The 20,931-nt window shown below is 37.2% G+C and overlaps 1 protein-coding gene across 1 annotated transcript in view; it reads left to right on the top strand.

Annotated features, from left to right (window-relative positions):
- The window catches only part of LOC122806133 (vomeronasal type-2 receptor 1-like), a 61,534-nt gene extending 51,476 nt beyond the window's left edge, over positions 1-10,058 (top strand). The window contains exon 5 of the mRNA XM_044076370.1: positions 9,154-10,058. Coding sequence (XP_043932305.1) covers positions 9,154-10,058 — 905 coding nt within the window. The remainder of the gene's footprint in view (positions 1-9,153) is intronic.
- The last annotated feature ends 10,873 nt before the right edge of the window (positions 10,059-20,931 follow it).

Here is a 20,931-nt window from a genome sequence, read left to right as displayed (position 1 = left end):
GTTTTCAGACTTCAGTTTTCATTTTTCATTTAATGATCATATCATCCTTTTTTCACAAACAAATTCAGGGATAATCTCCCAAATCTTACTAATACCCATGAAATACTATTTTAAGCTGAAATGTTTCTCTTCTTTTTTTTCTGATGATCATTGGATCATAGGAGATTACTAGGATATCAACCCAGAGGTCATTTTAAGCCTAGCCATTTCATCCCAATGTAATACCATAGCGGTACTAGTCACTACCAAGATTGCATTTTATGATGACTGCCCATGTCCAGGAGGGTTAGAGTGCTATCCCTGGTAGGAATTTATGGTGCCCTATCCACTCATCCATGTTTCTCTTGAACAGTGAAGTAGAGATGCTCTGTTTCACATGAATGATAGCCTGTTCCAAAGATGTCGCAGTCACTGGGAGATAAATCTGTCCCTCCAGCATGTCCTATTTAAGTTGCAGGCCATATTTAAGTTCCTGGAATGGGTAGCCCTTGACCCATTTAATTTACAGATATGCAGTAAGTTCATTAGGTCTGAGTCTTGTTGCTCTGCAGGTCAGGCATATGTCTCCCCTAAGAAGTCTATACGATACCGAGTATAGTGACAGGGATTTTAGTCAGTACATGCAAGGCACATGCTGGAGGCCCTTGATCTTCTTTGTTAGAAACTTCTGAGGTCTCTCTAATTGCTGTAGATATGGTACATACTGAATGGGGCATTATACTTAATTATGGGCTGGATAAGTGCTGAATATAGGGGTTATAACTTCTTTTACTCTCGAGGTGATGCCTTTTCTAATCTAGTGAGCTACATGGAAAACTTTCCTTACAATGGTAGATGTTAAACACGTGGTGGTCGAAGTTAAGGTTACGGTCAATCTGTGATCCTGGGTCCCTTACCACTTCATGGGTACTTAGGGTATTGTTATTGATTTGATAGTGTGAAGGAGCATTGTTTGTGCTGAAGGGAATGGTGATGCATTTCTTTGCATTCAGATTGAGACCGTGACTACTACATCAGTCATTGCTCTGTATGAGACCATCCTGGGGTATACTGACATAATTTGGGGATTCAATGATTGCACCTATTTTGCAGTTGTCTACAAACTTGGTCAGCCAGGTCAGTTTTGACCTGAACTTCTGAGAAGTATATACCAAACAATAGGGGGGCCAGCACTGATCCCTGTGGCACTCCACTGGTAGCAGGTCTGCTGGTTACTGTGGAGTCAACCATTTTGATAGTGTGTGTCCAGTTTGTGAGCCAGTTGGCAACCCATCTTACAACAAAGGGGTTTACATTCAGTTTTCTAAGTTTATCAGTAATGCCTGAATGTGGGATTGTGTCGACAGCCTTTGCCAAATCGAGGTATGCTGTGTGCACAGATTTGCCCTCATCGATGGCCTTGGTCACACTTTCAAAGAAATCCACCAGATTTAACAGACAGGATCTGCCCTTCATGAAGTCGAATTAGGTGGAATCTAAGGTTTGGAGGTTACCTATGTCTTAATTTATGAGGTCCATAATGACACGATCCATGGGCTTACAGATGAGGCTGGTCAGACTTATGGGTCTGTAATTCCCTGGGTCTGTTGCTAGGCCACCTTTGTGGAGGGGAATAACTGTAGCTGTTCTCCATTCCACAGGAACAAAGCCTGTGGTTAGGCTATGATTGAAAAGGGTACTTAGTGGTGGTTAGTTCATGTTTTAGCCTGTTTAGAAGACAGCCTGAGATGTCATCTGGTCCCATACAGGCTGTGTTCTTTGCCTTGGACAGGGCTTTGAGGACCTGCCCTTCAGATATGTAGGGTGGGGGTTGGGGGAGGATTTCTCATAGGTTAGGAGGGGATAAGAAAGTGAAATTTTCACCAAACCTATCCGCTAGCGGATTCGCTATCTCTGTGGGGGGTCAGTCTGTGTGATACCACTGGCCACCAGTTCTGCACATGCTTGGGTCCTACCCTTTAGGTTACGTATGTAGCTGTAAAAGTCCTTATGGTTATCCTTGGCAGTACTTCCTAGGTTTCTCTCAAAGGAGATCTTGGAGGATTTGACAAGTCTTATTTGCCTCTTAAGGCTGAGGAGGGTGCTTTTCCATTGTTGGGTCCTTGTATTTGGTTTCTTGGACAGCAACTTTTTGTGTTGATTGTAGAGTTAGTTGATGCTAGAAGTCCACCATGGCAGCTTGAGTTTGCCTGGGGCTCTGGCTTTGATTCTATCTGGTACAGCTGAGTGTATACACTTATGCAAGTGATTGTACAGGGCTTTAGTGTAATATTCGGCGTAGTTACCTCTTTCAGCTTGGGGTGGGGCTTGGAATGCATTTATACCTTCACCTAGGAAGGTATAGTTTGCCTTGGTGAAGTTTTTTAGTCTGATTTCACTTTTTGTGAGTTCTGGTGTTAGTGTCAGTTTGAAGGGGACTGATTTCTGGTCAGTTTTAACTAATGAGGGTCCAACAGTTGCAGCAGTGCACCTGTTTGACATATTGGTGAATCTAGAATATTTCTTCCTCTTGTCAGGGTATAAACAATTTGCTTCAGGATATTTGAATTCAGAAAGTCAAGGAACTTTTGTGTTAGCGAGCTTGGGCTAGAGTAGGTTTTCCAGTTGATGGTGGGATAATTGAAATTCCCCCATAACCAGTGTGATCTGTAGAATTTCGATTGTCTTCAATTTGGTTAAGTAGGCTTCATGGATGTTGTGACACATGGAGGGGGATCTATAACTGGCTAGGACTTGAATGGGGGTCTTACCCACCATAACCTGTACCTGGAGTAACTCCATGGAGTTGTCCAGTCTAACTAGATGTGAGATAAATTTATCTCTAATATAGATTGAACCACTGCCTACTTTAGTTTTCACATGTTGATTTTGCGGTCTAAAGGTGTGGAAGACATTGTAGCCTTAGAGGGCCAGGGTATTCTCTTTGGCCTTAAATCAGCTTTCTGTGACTGAACAGACATCTACATTTTCTAGTGCTAGAAGTGCTTCCAGGGAATGCAGTTTTTGGTTTAAAATCCTAGCATTTAGCAGCATGACCCTTATTTTGTTCTGATTGGTTAATTTCACATTGGTAATGTTGTTTTCGAGACTTTGTTTAAAAAGGCACTATGGGAGAGGCAAGAGTCTTTACCAATAGCTGAAAGCCTAGGGGTGCCAGGTGCAAACCGTCTCTGGCAAAGCAGCGAGGTTTGTCAACCATGGCTTACCAGGCAGACAGGAACTGGATCCCCCTTGGAATGACACGAAAAACTAAGCCAATTATTGAAATCAATAATTTTTTTATGCTGTAGCTATCATTCTAGGTGAGGGTAGTATGCTGCTCAAGGCTAGGGACATACCTGCATGGGACACATACTCTGAGAGCTTGACCATGTCTCTCTTCATATAGTCCAAGGAGGTACATCTCAGGTCATTCACACCAACATGAACTATGACAGAGTCATAATGGTACTTGTTGCTGAGAGACCTGAATGCATGCATGATTTGGTGAATCCTGGCACCAGACAGGCAGGTGACCGTGACTTTCTCCTTGTCCAACCTGGTGAGTGGGACATCCGTGTGTCTCACTAATGAGTCTCCAATGACAAGAAAACTTGTTTTTTGAGTGTTACACCTTACAGGCTTGGTGGGTGAGACACTGGTGTTACTATGTGTCATGGGTGCTGTGGAGACAGTGTTAGCTGTAGCAGACTTGTGTTTTGGTGGTCTCTGGTGTTTTCATAAGTTTTTTGGGGGAACCTCCACATATGTGGATTTACGTGTTTGATACATACTATGTGTATGGGTAGTGGTACGTGTATGAGTAGTGGTACTATGTGAATATGTAGTGGTGGGTGAGTTGACACCCTTCTCCATGTTACTGTTTTGAATGAGAGAGATCATGGATTCTTGGTATAAATACATCTCTCACACTCTGTACTAGACTGGGTTATTAGTACAGGGTTGTCTGTGTACATGAGGCAATTGCTACACTGTCTGAAGAGACCTAAGTCAACAAAGTTGACAGGAGAAACAAGGGTAATCCAACTGTCCATAATGCCAGGTTAAAGACTGTTGTCATTAGGGGTGGCTTTTCTGAAATGATCATGAAGGAGCTCGGCGAATGGATATTTCTGCCTGGGTTTTAAGGGAAATTTTGTTGAATTTAACTGTCATGACATGACTTAAAAAAAAATAAAACTAAACCATGAAAAAGATATTAAAATCTAAATAAAAAATAAACAAGTAAATATTGTATATGTTGTTGTGTTTCGGCTTTTCCTGGTTAGTGGTCGCCATAGAAGAACTCTGGTTCGCTAATGATTGGCAGTAGATTTTGACAAACGCCGAGGTGCCAGCTCGACGTTCAACCTTCAACGAAGGCATGACAATTTAATTGTATATAAAAAACAATAATAAAAATGCCACTGGTTTACAGTACAACACAAACTGAAAGCAGCGTTATTTTACATCATGGTGCACTATATAAAGGTGAGACAGATAACATAATGGGTGCAAGTTATTTCCATGCTTTTGCTTTGTATAACTCCCCTGCTGGAGGTAAAAGGGCAGGAGAGAATTAGAAGTGTGATGGCTGGAAAAACAGTGATAGGTGACCTCAGTTAATATCAGTTCTGAAGTAAGATACGGCACTATAAGTTGTCAGGGTCGTGGGAAGGACATTCCGTTTCACTGGCCTATTAATGAAGAATGCTTTGGTAAAAGAATGTCACTTATGGGCTGATACTGAATGGTAATTTTGAAAAGCTCTAGGAATTTAAGGGAATTAAGTTGTGACCACAGAAACAGCATTTGAAAGGTTTGGGGACAGGTAAAGAGTCTGAAGATCAGTTACATATATGACATATATATAACTCTTCCTTTACACAGCAACCAGCTTAGCACTTAGTAAAAAAAAAAAAAACAAGTAGGAATACAGTGACTCAATAAAATGAGTGGGGACAGAAGAAGTGGTATTTAATAAACTGGCCAACAGCAATTGTTAAAATATGAAAGCTGATATCAGTTTTTCATATGGCACGAGACGGTTAAATCATTAAGAATATAACATCTGATCAAAACCCTCTCATAAACACCACTTCCCACTAGCTCAAAAAATCTCACCTGAAGACCACAATCTACATGCTTGCAGAAATTTCCAAACATGGGCCAAAATGAGGAGTCTTTATGAAACTGGAGTGTGTACTCTTTTAACCTGCAAAAACGTAACACCTGATTTCTTCTTTATACTCAAATATGGTTTTGTCCTGTCAGCTTTACCCATAATTCAAAATCCAAAAGGTTATCCTAGAATGAATAATTTCACTAGCAAATTCCCATGTGGTTATATGTAAATCTTGTACAGATTGTTAAAATCTTCCACAGCTGCCTTATGAATTGAAAATAAATCATCAGTATACTTCACAGAAAACTCTACCTTCAAAAAAAAAAAGAATCTATAATGGAATGTACATAATTTGTGGCAGAAACAGCCCCCAGTAATGCATAGTTGTTCTGTAAAAAAATAGACAAACTCCATGAGGGAAGTGGGGCATCCTCCCCCTACTACTTACAAATTATAACTTCAAGGCTGTACATTCTCAGGGAAGCAGGAATAGTTTCTCCCTTCACTGAGGTTGTGAGATCTCAGATTAGTAATATATAACCAGTGTGTTGGGGGGGGGGGGGTCACAGTCCCCCTACTGAATGGGTAGAGAGTACATTGCCCCATGCAGAAATAAAGTTCCTCAGTGTCCAAGGGGGAATGTTCAGCTACCATGTGCAGCTATCAAGTGTAAGAATATTTTCTTCCTTTTTTGAAAATCACAAAAATATTTCATACTTTAACAGAATCAAGGTTTTTCTTGACCTGTTCCTCCATTTAGTCTCAGAGTGAAAGCAGGCAAAACCTCGCATTTTCTTTCTGCCTTACTTTTAATTTCCTAATCATTTGTCATATAATATGAAACCTTTCTTACAGGAGTCAAACAGGTCTGTTTTATTTTAATAGCAAAAAAATGAACCAGCACTCCGGAGAAAAAGGCTGTATAAGAATTTAATGTGGCAAATTAAACATTGAAAAACTTATCAAGCAGCAAACTGGTTTCGGCTAAAATCTGATAGCCTTCCTCAGTGCAACTAAGACAAACAGATGGTACATCCTGGTACTCTCTTATATAGTGTAAATTTAAGGTAATAGACACTTTACACTATATAAGAGAGTACCAGTGTTGATAACAGTAACCAGTTCAGAGTTAAATCAAGTTGGACTGGAAACATCTGTAATATCAAAGCATTCTGCTGGTCATTGGCAATACTTTTAGCATTTACAATCTGCATCAGCTATCCTTGCATTATTTCCTTATAACCTTCTCTGGGATGGGAATATTTATTTATTTTATTTATTTATTTATTAGCATTTGTTTACTGTGAAAGTCTGACTGGGGAGTGACAGGCCCCTTTTTAGCCTGGGGAGAAAAGCTTCACAGTTAACAAATTTTACAGGATGTCATACACCTCAATACAATAGAAGACAAAACAGCAAATGTTAACTATCAAATACAAAATACAAATAGTATTAAAAAAAGAGAGATATCCTGGAAATCATTATTTTCCACAGCTCTGTAGTTTCCTGGCTGTTCCTTAGACTCACACTTGTACATGAGGATTACTAATGCCAACTTTCCATCCAGAAGCAACACTTTGGAATTGGAAGACAAACTGTAGAGTCACTTCTTTACCAGCACTACTACAAGTGCTCTTAGCATTCAGATATGCAGGTCATCCCATCCTTGCACCTTAGTCTCCATGAGGTCTCAGGAGTTTCTTCTATACATCCTCCCTGACCACTTCCTCATATGCCAATTTGATCCATTTTGTCCATTCTAATCTTCCATGCTGACACTTTGCCGCCCCACCTAACTTATAAAAGTCAAGATGAAGAACTCTAGCTGATCTACACCCATGTCATGCACTTCCCTTAATTAGCTGAACATCTGACAGAAGCAGCTTACAAAATGTATATATTTCACTTCTCCCTTAATCCTCTAGGTATCTTCTTCTCTATGACTGTCACAGACCTTGACTGCTTTATTGTACTTTTTAAAACCCTTATTTGCCTGAACCTGCTTTTCATGCTTCAATAGAAAGTCATTGAGGTCCCCCTCATTGCTCGATACGTTTACTGCACCCCTGTGCTTCCTTATTTTTAGGCTTAGCCCTTTCATTAGTCATTTCCTGACACAAAAAGCATGTCCCTTGTTATTAACTACTTCCAGACTTCTCAAGGTACTTCCTAGAAGACTGGCATTTTCTTTAGTAATCCCATTCCTCTTCTGTTTAGTTTTGCCCTTATAATTCCCTAACCTTGGCAGACTGGACCACACTGAGGCATGGTTACTGTTGTATAGTGATGTTATTATATCTAGCACTCCCACACCAGTAGTACTACTGAGGAACAAGTTAATAACGCTTACATTTCCTATTGTCAGTTTATGCTTTCTGCATGAATTAATCATTTCATACTCCTTCTTGTCATGCAGGAAGACACAAATTGTAGGTTTCTGATGGATTATTATTATTATTATTATTATCACCCTTTCTATCTGGTGTCTATATTTTACTAATCTGAGAATTTATGAGCATCCAGAATTGTCTTTTCATCTGTGCACAGATGATGGCCAGTTCTCTTTCATTTGTAGCTTGGAAGCTAGGATTCTGTACTGTGAATCAGTAGATGCTTCCACGAGACACTGTATTGGATGGATATCTTTGGCTTGTGCATTAAACCAGAAACGACTTGTATTACTGGATGTTTAACATCAGAATGTGTCACAATAACCTAAGCTATTTTTGTCCCATCCTCCACCAACCAGCTAGCTTTTCAAAGCTTAAGGTCACCCTCCATGCACTATAACTGTCAGGGTCTTGGGCAGAGCTCTGTATGTAAAGACATAGCACCAAAATCTTTTGAGCATTAGATCTTTCTTGTCACCGAATTATGCTCCTTTGGTGGGCTAATGGTTAGCTAATAATCTACAAGGCTGGGTGGATAACCTTCCACAAAATTATTTTTCAGAAGAAACCTTGTGTTTTTTTTCTTTGAAATTATTGGTCTTTTGGCCAGAAAACTTATATGTAAAGACTGTCACAATAGTCAAACGATTATTTACTGTGTAAATGCTTTTGTTAACAAAAGGTGTAAAAATATACCTTTGACAGTGTTTCCTAGATGTTTATGTAGGTTTTATATACTATAGGCAGGAAATTGAGCTTTTGAATAGTGTCAATAATTTCCTTAAGTCAGAACCACATTTTTGCTGCGATAAAGTACACTCTTTCAGGTTCCGTTATCTGTCTTCTTGGATGAACCTATGGAGAAATTGTTGGCCTCCTTGGTTCTTCTTTTCCCATCTGCAAGAAAATGAAGTTTGTTATGGAGTCTTTGGGTGTGAGACTGGCAACAGATGTGGAGTCTTTGGGTGTGAGACTGGCTCCAGATGTGCCTCAGCTGTCGATGGGTGACTCTGCTGCGGCCAGTATGTGTGTAGCTTGAGTGGTTACAGAGATATTGTACGTTTGTGTTACTTTTTTATAAAATATTATACATTTAATATTTACTGTGTTTATTATGACTTTTAGAATCTAGTTGAAGACCTATAGTCTAATGAACAGTATCACTGTAAATGCTGAACAGTTTGCTATTTACATTTCTTTAGTATCCCCCATAGCTCCAGAAATATAACCATGTGTTTGAAATGTGAGGTCATAACTTAATTTCATCAATAAACTCAGGATGCAGTCATTAGGAGTTAAGAGTATAGATTTCCAGTACTCTCCTGGAGTGAATGAGTTAAACAGTACCTTAATGTGTTCTTATGATGCTGCTGATATTATCCCCAGGGCTGCTGCTTCTGGGTCGGTATTGAAAAGATTTGCTTGGCTTCATTCTCAAAATCTTTCTGAAGATGTTAAAACTGAGATTTTACATTATCTTCTTGACAAGGAATCTCTGTTTGGTCCTTCTGCCATCTCCTTGTATTTTAAGTTGTGAATGGTGAAAATATGGAGCATTAACAACAAGGGAGAGTGAGACGAATATTTTGCTTTGTACTGACTCAAAGTGCTCTTCATATGTTCAGTACAGAATTTTAAGACATTTTGTTTACTTTTTAGATGCAAGTGGCTGCCTTACATGTGAAGCAGATCAGTGGCCTAATGAAAAGAAAGATAAATGCATTCCAAAGTTTGTTGAGTTTCTCTCCTATGAAGAACCACTGGGAGCAACATTAGCTGCAGTAGCAGTTTGTGGTTTCATGGTCACTGCCTTAATTTTATGCATCTTCATTAAGAACAAACAGACACCAATTGTCAAGGCCAATAACTGCAACATGAGCTACCTTCTCCTTTTGGCCCTTATGCTGTGTTTTCTGTCATCTTTAATATTCCTTGGTTATCCCACAAAAGTGAACTGTATGCTTCGACAGGTTACATTTGGGATAATATTTTCTCTTTGTGTCTCTTGTATTTTGGCAAAAACAATGATTGTGGTTATAGCATTTAATGCCAAAAAGCCTGGCAGTAAACTACATAAGTGGCTGGGAAGTGGTCTCCCTAATGCTACCATAATTATGAGCACAATAATTCAGATAATGATATGTGTTGTTTGGTTGATACAATCACCACCGTTTGCAGAATCTGTCATGAACTTAGAAAGTGGAAAAATTGTAGCTGAATGCAATGAAGGTACATCATTTGCTTTTTGGTGCATGCTGGGATACCTAGGTTTCCTTTCAATTGTTAGTTTCACTGTAGCATTTCTAGCTAGGAACTTACCAGATGCCTTTAATGAAGCCAAATTGATCACCTTTAGTATGCTGGTGTTTGTCAGTGTCTGGCTCACTTTCATTCCTGCTTACCTTAGCACCAAAGGTAAGTACATGGTTGCTGTTGAAATATTTGGGATTATATCTTCCAGTACTGGAATTCTTGGCTGTATATTTTTCCCAAAGTGCTACATTATTTTAGTAAGACCAGAGAGGAACACAAGGGAGCATTTAGTTGAAAAAAGGAAATGTTAATGAATCTATTGCAAACTACAACTGCACGATATTGACGCTCAAGGAGCAACATCTTCATTAATGCTAATTCTTACGCAGATGTGTTACATCTGCTCCTTTATATTATCAGCTTATGCATGTTCACACAGCTCTGCTGCTATTTCCAATGCAGGTATCTCTTCTACCAGCAAGTCAAGGCATTTAGGGTGCAAAACATGTCATTTGTACAGCTATATTTGTGCTATTTTATGTCACATTCCTCCTAAATTGAATCACAATTAGGAATAATTTAGTAAAAATGTTAACAGACTGAACAGATATCCTATTAACTATTATTGTGAGCTTATCTAAGAGGTCTTGTGGCTCATCTTATTTGCACAGCATCTGTATTAACAGTCATTATTATTATTATCTTTTTTTCTGTATACTTTTTATGACCCTCTTGCCCCTTGATTATCAAAACCCCTGCCACTGCTCATTTGCTCCCATTCACCAGGGTGAAAACAATTCATGGCATGGCTGTTCTTCAATGGGATCCCAACAATGAGAGCATGTTTAAATCCTAACCCCCACCCTTGGGTAGGGGATGTGCAAACTGTGCTGCTGCAGGAACCATTATATCTTTTCCATGGGAGTGCATGCTTCTGTGTACCAATAGTGAGGGGTACCACAGAGCAGCCTGGTGGCCAGATGTCCACACCTGGAGCATCCTTGTACTGTTATCTCTCCCCCAAGGGATTGTGACATTGAATAGCTCACTGCACACCTCCCATTCCAGAGTAGGTACATCCATACTACTCATATCATCTCCAGCACATGCCTAAACTGCTAACATGGATAGGTTATGTTGTAGTCAGCACTTTATTCTTCTATATCAACAGAGCTGGCTGTATTAAGGCATATATTTTAAAGGCAATTTCTACTAATATTCAAGGCTAGAGGACAAAACTATTGGTTTGATCTCAGAGCGAGGTATGACCCACTATGAGCATAAAACAATTAATAATTATATAATTTAATTATACCCGAGTCTCCACCCATCACATAAATAGACAATCAAGTATCTTTGCAGAAAAAAATCACACAAAAGTACTGAAAATATGCAACTTATTTTTACTTTTAAAAATGTAATGTAGTGAACTCATTTGTTTTAATGAAATATACAAAGATGCTCATACTCCCTGGTCTGATAGTCTTCTGACTGTTTGGTCATAAAACTGTATACTGGGACAAGTGCTCAGCACTGTTTGCTATGTGCTGCAAGGTTAAATCATGGAAGGGAAATTCAGCTAAATTGTGGGGAAACTCTTTGCTGTTTACCAGTACTGGACAGCATTGCTAATATGGTTTAGCAAACTGCATGCCTATACTTTTAGTTAACAAACGTCTCCCAGTTAACACGTGTTAGGGGTTAATTGCTTAGAAGCATAGCAGATTTATAATCAGGAACTGCAGCAATGACTGTCTAGCTTCAAGTAATCTGTACATTAGCCTTGTGCATGCAGTTTATTCTGGTCAGAATTTAATGCAATGTATATGATGCATTACATGACATTTAAATCATTTAGTTAATCTCATTGTCATGGTGTAATTTCATGAATGCTGTAAAATTTGTGTAGCCTGTGATTTTATTACAGACTTCCTGTGAATACCATTCAAACAATCAGTAGTGGCTTTCCTTTATAACAGCTGTGGTTACCCAATAAAGCATGTCAAGCAGTAGTCTGGTCTGCATCATTTATCTTGGTTTGCGAAATGAGACTCTAAGTCATTTTATTATTTTTTTGCTGCCATAAAGATGTAGTTGTTGCAGCAAATTTGCAAAGATTTGTCAGTGATTTACTCCTACTACATTTAAATGAGAATGCATCTTCTCAAACAAAATCTCACTGTTATGAAACCTTTTTAGTAGGTTATCATACTCTGAAGGTCAGTGTGCAATTAACTAATCATAGTGGGTGTTTAGGGTGACAGTAGACGATAATACAGATGAAGATAGACAATGATGATTTACCTATAATATCGGGTTTTAGATTTTTTCACAGTGACCACCCCCCCAGATAAGAAAACCGCCTTGAGTCTCAATTACAGAAAAGCATAATCTGTACTGTACAGCTGTAGATCATCCCCAACACACAAACCCTTTACAAAACTAGAATTGTTTTACTGTATTCTGCTTTTACCATTAAAATGTAATCAAATGCAATTTGCATTAAACTATAGCCTTTACTTTGCCTGATTCTGCATAAAACAGTATGAAACAGTTAAATATTTCAAGTACTCAGCATTTTCACATTTGCATGGGCATTTCCAAGGAAGACGGGCTCACTGTTTGAGAAAGCCTGATCTACAAGACTCAAACTGATGACTTTTGTTACAGGTGTATCTTGCTCTTTAATAAAACATACTTTACACGTTCACAACTTTGACATCAGATACTCCTTACTGCAGTAACAGAGAGGGTGCGACACAGGGTTCACGCAAAGAGGATTTGTCTTCTGTAAAATAATAGCTTCTTTATTATCAAACATATAATTTGAAAATTTCTTTTAACTAGGAAAGGAAATGCCTACTCAGAGTGTGCAACCATGAATTTTAGGCTTTTTCCTTCCACTACATTAATGACACCTTTTTAGTTTTATGACCTGAAACACATAAGTAATGATAGTGACAGGCTGAACAAAAGTCAGCACTGGAAGAAAGAACCACTGCTGGTGAACATTAGGGTATACAGTCATCAGTCCAGCATATGGTACAGAAAGCACAGACGTTTTGGACTATCTAATAATGACAACTTCTAAACAATCACTGGCATTTAAACATCAGTGTTTTTTAAGCAGTGGTTTGTTACAAGTGAAAGGTGTGCAACAGTAATGTGTCAACATGGGACAGCATCTCTGATATTTCTTAACAGGGACATGTTGGGAATAACCAGAGATCCTAAAGAGGTATTTAGAGATATTTCAGAAATTTTATGAAAATTTTTATAAAGCAGAGAAGTGGGAAAATCAAGAAAAAGCACAAATAGAAGTATTTATGGAAGACTTAAATATGCCAAAGTTAAAGGTAGATGAGGCTCAAGAACTAGTTATTAATAGTTAAGACAGGAGGAGATGAGACAAAAATGGTGATGTATAATCAGTCTACAGGAAGGTCTCCAGGAACAGATGGTATTCTGGTGGAAGTTATGAAGGGAAGAAAGTGATAAAATCTTAAAGTATTTAAAAGGAGGGGAGGCACCAACATCATGGAAAAAAGCTGCGGTGGCTGTAATACCTAAAGATGGTAAAGACCCATCTGATCCAGCTTCATATAGGCTCATCTCAATTCTAAACCATGATTAGACAGTGTTTGTATCTATAATGGCTAAAAGAATGGCAAAGGTGTTGCCAAAATTGTTAGATATGAACCAATGAAGTTTTACGAGGGGAGGCAAACATTTTTCAACATCTGGTGAGTCTTAATGCAGAGAAAGCATTTGACAGAGTAAGCTGGGATTTTATGAGTAGGGCAATGGAAGCATTTGCATTCCCTGATATAATAATAGAGTGAATTAGAAGGATATATGAGGGATCAGAGGCAAAAATCAAAATGGAAGGGTTTCACTCTAAGTTGTGTCTGAACAGAGAAACTAGACAGTGTTGTCCTTGCTCCCCTTTGTTATTTGTGTTATATTTAGAACCACTGACAAAAGAAAACAAGGGACTCATAAATTCAAGGATATAATTGGTATGGTGTTCTAGAAAAGTTGGCAGTATTTGCAGTTGATATTATTTTGTACCTGATGGTACCAGAAAAGGATATCTCAGTTTTGTGGAGTATTCTGTAACAGTTCCAGTTTTTTTCAATATATACAATTAATGAAGATAAAACTAAGGTTATACCTATAAACTATGCACCCACACATGAACTGGTCCAGCAATATCCATATTTATGGGAATATGACAAAATGAAGTATTTAGGAGTACGGATTAAAAAAGATTCAGTTATGACAGCTAAGGATGTGTGGGAACAGACCAAACAAAAGATAATACAAAAACGTAAGAAACTGGAAGCTAATGCCTATGGATGGCAATATATAAGTAGTAAAAATGTTTCAGTACATTTAGTTTTATACACAGGACAGGCATAGTTTTATCAACCAGAGATGTTGTGGGTGGTAATTAATAAAGAGCTGAAGGATTTTATTTGGGAGGGGAACAGGGAAAGAGTCGACTAAGATAACATGATCCTCCCAACAAAACATGATTAACGATTACTTGATTTGAAGGGAAATTTCACAGTTGCACAGTTAAGGCCCTTATACATAACACAAGCAGAAAGCTACAATTCAAAGTGGAAATGGATAATGATGATAAAGTAGGGAGGAATTCAAGAAATAAGGAAAGAATGGGATTTTTGACACAGATCTGTAAGGAGAATAACAAAAACTAAGCCAACACTGAAATGAAAAAAAGAGATTCTGCCAATAGGTATGACTGCAATTATGGGTACAGAGAATAGACAAGAGGGAACTGGAATTTATTGGAGGAAGCTAGCAAAGCAACCTATGTATTGGGAACAAATAATTAAAGAAGGAAAAATAATAGAATGGGAAGAGGCCAAGAAGACATTTGGACTGCAGGCTAGTGACTGCCTTTCCTATCAGGGACTGATATCAGATTATGGACAGAGAGAAAGGGATAGGGGAATCCTAAATTAAAGACCTGCACTGGTTGAGTTTTTAATTGAATTTACAACAGAAGCTGCTGTTAAAAAGGGATAATTAGTACAGCATATAAAATATTGTAGGGTAATTATAGGAATCAATTAGTAAAGGTCAGAAAAGATTAGGAAGAGTTATTAGATATGCCATTCACAAAGAAACAATGGGAGTATATATGTATGTCTCCCAAATATGCAACAAAGTCTAGAAGATGTAGGAATTTTGACTGGAAGTGTTTGTATAGATATTTTTATACCGCAAGCAGACTCCAAAGGATTTTTCTTCAGATAGACAGCAAATGTTGGAGGTGTGATACAGAAGAAAGAGGTAACTGGGAACATATGTTTTGAAAGTGTAATGAGTTGGCAGACTTTAAAATTTCTCTACAGAGTATCTGTCAGGAATACTGGGTGAACAAATGGCTGCAACTAAAAAAATTATTTTTTGAGCTGGGATACAGGATCTAAATTGCCTTGAAATAGTAAGGCTTTGTCAAATTTAATTCTGGTATCTGTCCAAAAGCAATTACTAGAAAATGGAAATCAAAATCTAAATCAACTATACTTGTAACATTAGGAAGAAAATATACGCCTGCCAAGTCTCAAACCCAGGACCCTCTAAACTACAGTTCAGAGCAAGACAGCACTAGTCCAACTCAGCTCTGAAGTAATGAACATTGTAACAGAGATAAAAGACCAGGAAGTGGGATCTATAGAAAAGGGTAGGAGTACATTACATAGAAAAATGGAAATTGTTGGAAATATACATGCAGAAAAATGTTTTGGAGGAGGAATGAGGTTTAAGAGAAGGCAGAACTGTATAATTTACGTAATGTCACTTAGCTTATATATCACATACATAGTTATATATCCTATAATGTTTGTAAATGCAAATTTGTTAATATGGTTTGATTACTTTTATAGAAATGTAAGTTTACCTGTGTCACATGTGGGAATTCAATTAAGATGTTAAAAAAACATGTACATGTTGTGATCAGGGACCAGCATTCTAAAGCTTGTTCAGTCACCCTCAGCTAACTGAACAAAGCTTTTAGATTTCAATGAGGTCTGTGAATGCTTTGCCCCCTAGCACCTCTATACACAGTGAGTACCCCTACAACCTCCACTTAATTATAACTTAATTTCAGGCTCACAAAACCTCATGGACAGTTATAAGTTTTAAAGTTTGAAAGCACCATTTGATTAAACAGACCTTGTTGAAATGCCTGTTGACCACATGACTGGATGTTTCTTGACTGCCAACCTGCCAGCAACATTTTTTAACTTTCACTGGCTGGGAAGTCTGCTGAAAGTTACTTACTTACTGGCTTCTGTGCTTCACTAAATGCATTCAAAGAAAAATGTTTATTTCTAAGACTCTAAAACAGTAAAATCAAAGTGCTGGCTTGTTCCTTTGCAATAAAAACTTGGAGAACATGACAGATGATAGTTGGACAACTGAGGTGGACATCACTTCTGTATGATAGCATTGTGCTACTATTCAAGTAATGTACATAGTACAGTATCGTTAAAGCTAAGATGTAAAGTGTACACACTAATCATCAGGTTACTGACCATGCTAAGCTATAATAACCAACTACAATTACAAGCTACAAAGTAAAGTTGCATAAAATGCAAAGAAACAATGCAATGGCTAACTCTTGTCTATAATTTAAGAAATTTCATCTTTAGTAAGGGCTTTAAAGATCTGAAAAGGGTCTGCTATAATAGAAGTGCATTTTAAATGACAAAACTGATTTGTAAAACTCAACTATAAGTGATAAAAGTTAGCAGAAGTAAAATTTTCAGGATGTATCAGCCACTGTAACAAGTAAAGCCCAAAAGAACTACGAAAAAAGCCAACGTTCAAAACACTTTAATAAAAGGAAAAATAATCCACACAAACACCAACACTCTCTCTCTAGCATCTCAGCATTAAGCCTTTCACAGAGTATGCCTTGTCACAACTCCATTTCTTATTTATACATAATTGTCTAACCTATTAACACTTTACATACATCATTTAAAACACTTTTGTTAAAAAGGCATTTCATAAAAATACTTCCAGTTACATTCTTTATTCATACCACTCAGTATTAATGTATTAAATTTTAAAATAAAAATTGATTCCTTCTTTTGCAACTCTTTCTTAACATTATTAGATTTTTTTTATTACTATGTAACTGTTCCAGGACTGTTGCTTGCAGTCCAGTGGTATCGCCAGTATAAACCTGGTGAAAATGTGTAGCCACTGGACTTGCTTCACTTTTCTTTCTAACATCTCTCAGATGTTCCTTTAATCTCACTGAGAAACTTCTTTTAGTCTCCCCTATATAATATTTTTTTGCAGGGCATTTTATTGCATATATAACCTCTTCACTATTGCAATTAAAGCAACCCTGCACCTGAAATTTTCTTCCATTAACGAGTGAAAAACTATTTACCACATATTGACATATTGAGCACCTTTCACAAGGGAAAGTGCCTACAGCTGTTACTTCTTGCTGTCTAACTATTGAGGGAAGATCAAATTTGCCATGAACTAAAAAGTCTTTAATATTTCTTCCTCTGATGTAAGACATCCCTAATTTTTTGTCCTTCAAAAAAATCCAGCCATTCATCCTTCCTTAACATATTCCAATATTTTACTATTTCCGCCAATTGTTTAGAAAATAATGTGTACTTAGTAACAAAATACATAAAATTCTGACTATCTTCCCCGTCTCTTCCATTATTTTCCCTCTTTTGTTTTTCATAAATCCCTCCAATCTCTTCTCTATTTTTTTATTTTTATCTTATTCTTTACTTCATTGATCAAATTTACACTATATCCTGTATTAATCAACAGCTGAGCTGTTTTCTCCATTTCTTCCCTATATTCGTTTTTTCACTACATAATCTTTTCAACCTTATAAACTATATGACAACTACTAGCATGTAAAATATAATCAAAATTATTAAACTTTCTGTGTATCTTTGCTTTAATGTTATCATTATTTACTCTCCAATCCTATATCCAAATAATTGACTTTATTTCCTAACTGTAACCCATCAAATCCTACTTTGAACATATTTTCATGTAAACGTTGTACAATGTTCAAAATCTTGGCCCTTCCTCCTTTACAAATAACAATTAAATTGTCTATATATCTAAAATATTTTATCACATATCTGATAAAAAACTCATTACTGTACATATAAATATTTTCAAAATAACCCATAAATAAATTTGCATACATTGGAGCAACATTTGCTCCCATTGCTGTACCCCTTAACTGTCTGTTTGTGTAATTCCCCATTAAATACAAAAATATTGCTTTGGAAACAAAATCAAATCTAATATATAACGTGTACTGGGGCTATCATCTAAAAATATAAAACTGCCTCTAATCCATGTATATGCTCTATACTTGTGTATAAACTTATTATGTTTATAACTGCAAAGTATCTATCTTCCTGCCATTTTATCTCTCTAACTTTATTAATACATTCAAAAACATTTTGTATATATGATGATAACTTAATAACTTTTGGCAACAAGTAGTGATGGAGGAAAACAAGAAATATTATGGGTAAAATACCCACATGCTGACACTATAGGATGTCCTGGTGGGTTACTTAAACTCTTATGTATTTTTGGTACACAAAAGAAATGAGCCATAGTACATTCCTTGCTATCAAACACATGCTGTACATCACAGAGGGAAAAATAATTCACCCTGAAACCTTTGTTTAATAGCTCTTTATATTCTTCCATTGCTTTATTCACTCTTTCATACACTTCTATATTATTGAAATGCTTATAGCACATTTACAAATACTGGGAATAATGTAATACCACTAATTTTCCCCCTTTCTCTGCAGGCTTGAAAATAAATTATTTTCCACGGCTTAAATATTTCAAGCTCAGACGCTCTTCTTTAGTAAGATTGTATTCTATTTCATTTTTCTTACCATTGAAGTTGTTATATTCCTTTTCCATACTATATTTTAATGAAGCTGAACAATGTTGAATGATATCATTCCTAAAAGAGGGGAATAAAAGTGCTTTTATATATCACATCTTTTGTATTAAATTTATTATATGTGTTAACTTCCACATCTGATTCACATGAGTAAAAGCTTTCATCATTACTATCTCTATCTGTATCATCACAACAGTCCTAAAAACACGTTATTCTCTTTAAAATGATACATCAAATGTAACTTGCATACAAGTTTAAATACCTCTATTTTTAATTCATACGGACGGCCCCGGTGGTGCAGCAGTTAGCGTTGTCGCCTCAAAGCACAAGGCTCTCTGGTTCAATCTTTGGCTGGGGTGTCTTCTGTGTGGAGTCTGCATGTCCTCCCTGTGGTTGTGTGGGTTTCCTCCGGGTGCTCTGGTTTCCTCCCACATCCTCACAGACATGCTGCAAGTGGATTGGACATGCTAAAAATTGGCCCTAGGTATGAGTGTGTCCATGTGTTTGCCTTCTGTGGAAGGTTGGGCACCGGGCTGGCAACTTGACACCATAAAAACTCTACTGCCAATCATGAGCGGACAAGGTAATCCGCTGTGGCAACCCCTAACTGTGAAAAGCCGAACGTGAGAGAGAGCGATAATCTCGGCAATGATGTAGGAACAAATTTTAAGCCTTTACATAAAAAATTCATTTCAGGGTCAGTAAACTCATACCCTGATAAATTCACTACAAAAAATGTTCATTTACACCAACAAAAAGCCTTGATTCAACTAAATTCAGTTTCATTTACCTAGTTTATAGGAAACATAGCTTTCCCTGTATGTCTCTGGTCCATTCCACAACCTTTTGTGATTACCTCATTGCCCTTATTGGTTCTGAAAATTTCTATTCATATAATTTTCATTTTGGGCCTTAGGTAGTTGGGGAAATTCCCGATAATCCTCACTGTCATAGTCCGTGGATGACACTGTGCTCTCCATCTGTGATGCATATTGACGTTCTCTCACTTCCTGATTTCTTTGGAAACTCATCTTCCGCTATTGGTTTCATTGCTTGGATACCAACTGGAACACCTGATTCCATTCATAATCCCCCACATCACGAACCAATTTACGCTTTTTTCTTTCAGTTATTTCCTTTTCATGAACGGAAAGTTTTTCATTAACATTTTTGAGAAATTGTTCCAAACTATCCAGACTGGTACATTGCAAAATTTATTTACATAACACCTTGGTCTATTCCTTAAGTTTATGTCTTTTGAATGCATCTCTCTCCACCAATATAGCTAACCATGCTGTGCTGCCGCTACTGACCGTGCATGAAATTGCTTATCTTCTGAAGAAAAGTCAAATGGTGCAGAGGGATTTTTTACTGCACTTAACCCTCTAGGTGTAATGTTTAATTCAAGGTATCTTTGGAGACTTTGCAAGTTTAAATAAACTGCTGTCTCTTTAAACATTAATTTTTCCATTTTTTCAAGTGATACCTGCGCTTCTTGGGTAGCAGCTATTCTGGTTACCTTCCCAACTTCTGCAAATGGGTTGAAACCTTGGTTCCTTCATTCCGTCTCCCATTTGGTCAGCACACTGTCTCTTCTGTTGGTCAATTTGCTATCTCAACCCTCTAATTGACCCAACATTCCTCCTCAATCACAGGTCTGTACCAGGAACCTCTTTATCAACCTTTGTGAAGATTCAGAGCCCATTTCCCTGAACAAACATGGCAGGGAAGAAAAAGAATTGTTGGCCATGAAGATTGTATCAACCACTGTAACAAGTAAATCAGAAAAGAACCACAAAAAAGCCAATGTTCAAAACACTTTAATAAAAGGAAAAATAATCCACACAAACACCAACACACTCTCTCTCTAGTGCCTCAGCAATAAGCCTTTAACAGGGTATGCCATCCCAACCCCATTTCTTATTTATAAATTATTGTCTAATTAACCTATTAACACTTTATACATACATTTAAAACACTTTTTTAAAAAAGGCATTTCATAAAAAATACTTCCAGTTACATTCTTTATTCATACCACTCTGTATTAATGTATTAAAGTTTAAAATAAAAATTGATTCCTTCCTTCTCAACTCTTTCTTAACATCATTAAATTTTCTTTTGTTACTATGTAACTTTTCCAGGACTGTTGCTTGCAGTCCAGTGGTATCACCATTATGTACCTTGTAAAAATGTGTAGCCTCTGGACTTGCTTCACTTCTCTTTCT

The sequence above is a fragment of the Protopterus annectens genome, chromosome 7.part0 (assembly GCF_019279795.1).
Source record: "Protopterus annectens isolate FY-2018-M chromosome 7.part0, PAN1.0, whole genome shotgun sequence".
NCBI classification, from domain to species: domain Eukaryota; kingdom Metazoa; phylum Chordata; order Ceratodontiformes; family Protopteridae; genus Protopterus; species Protopterus annectens.
Note: the sequence above shows the minus strand (reverse complement) of the source record. Positions and strands in the feature narration are given on the sequence as shown.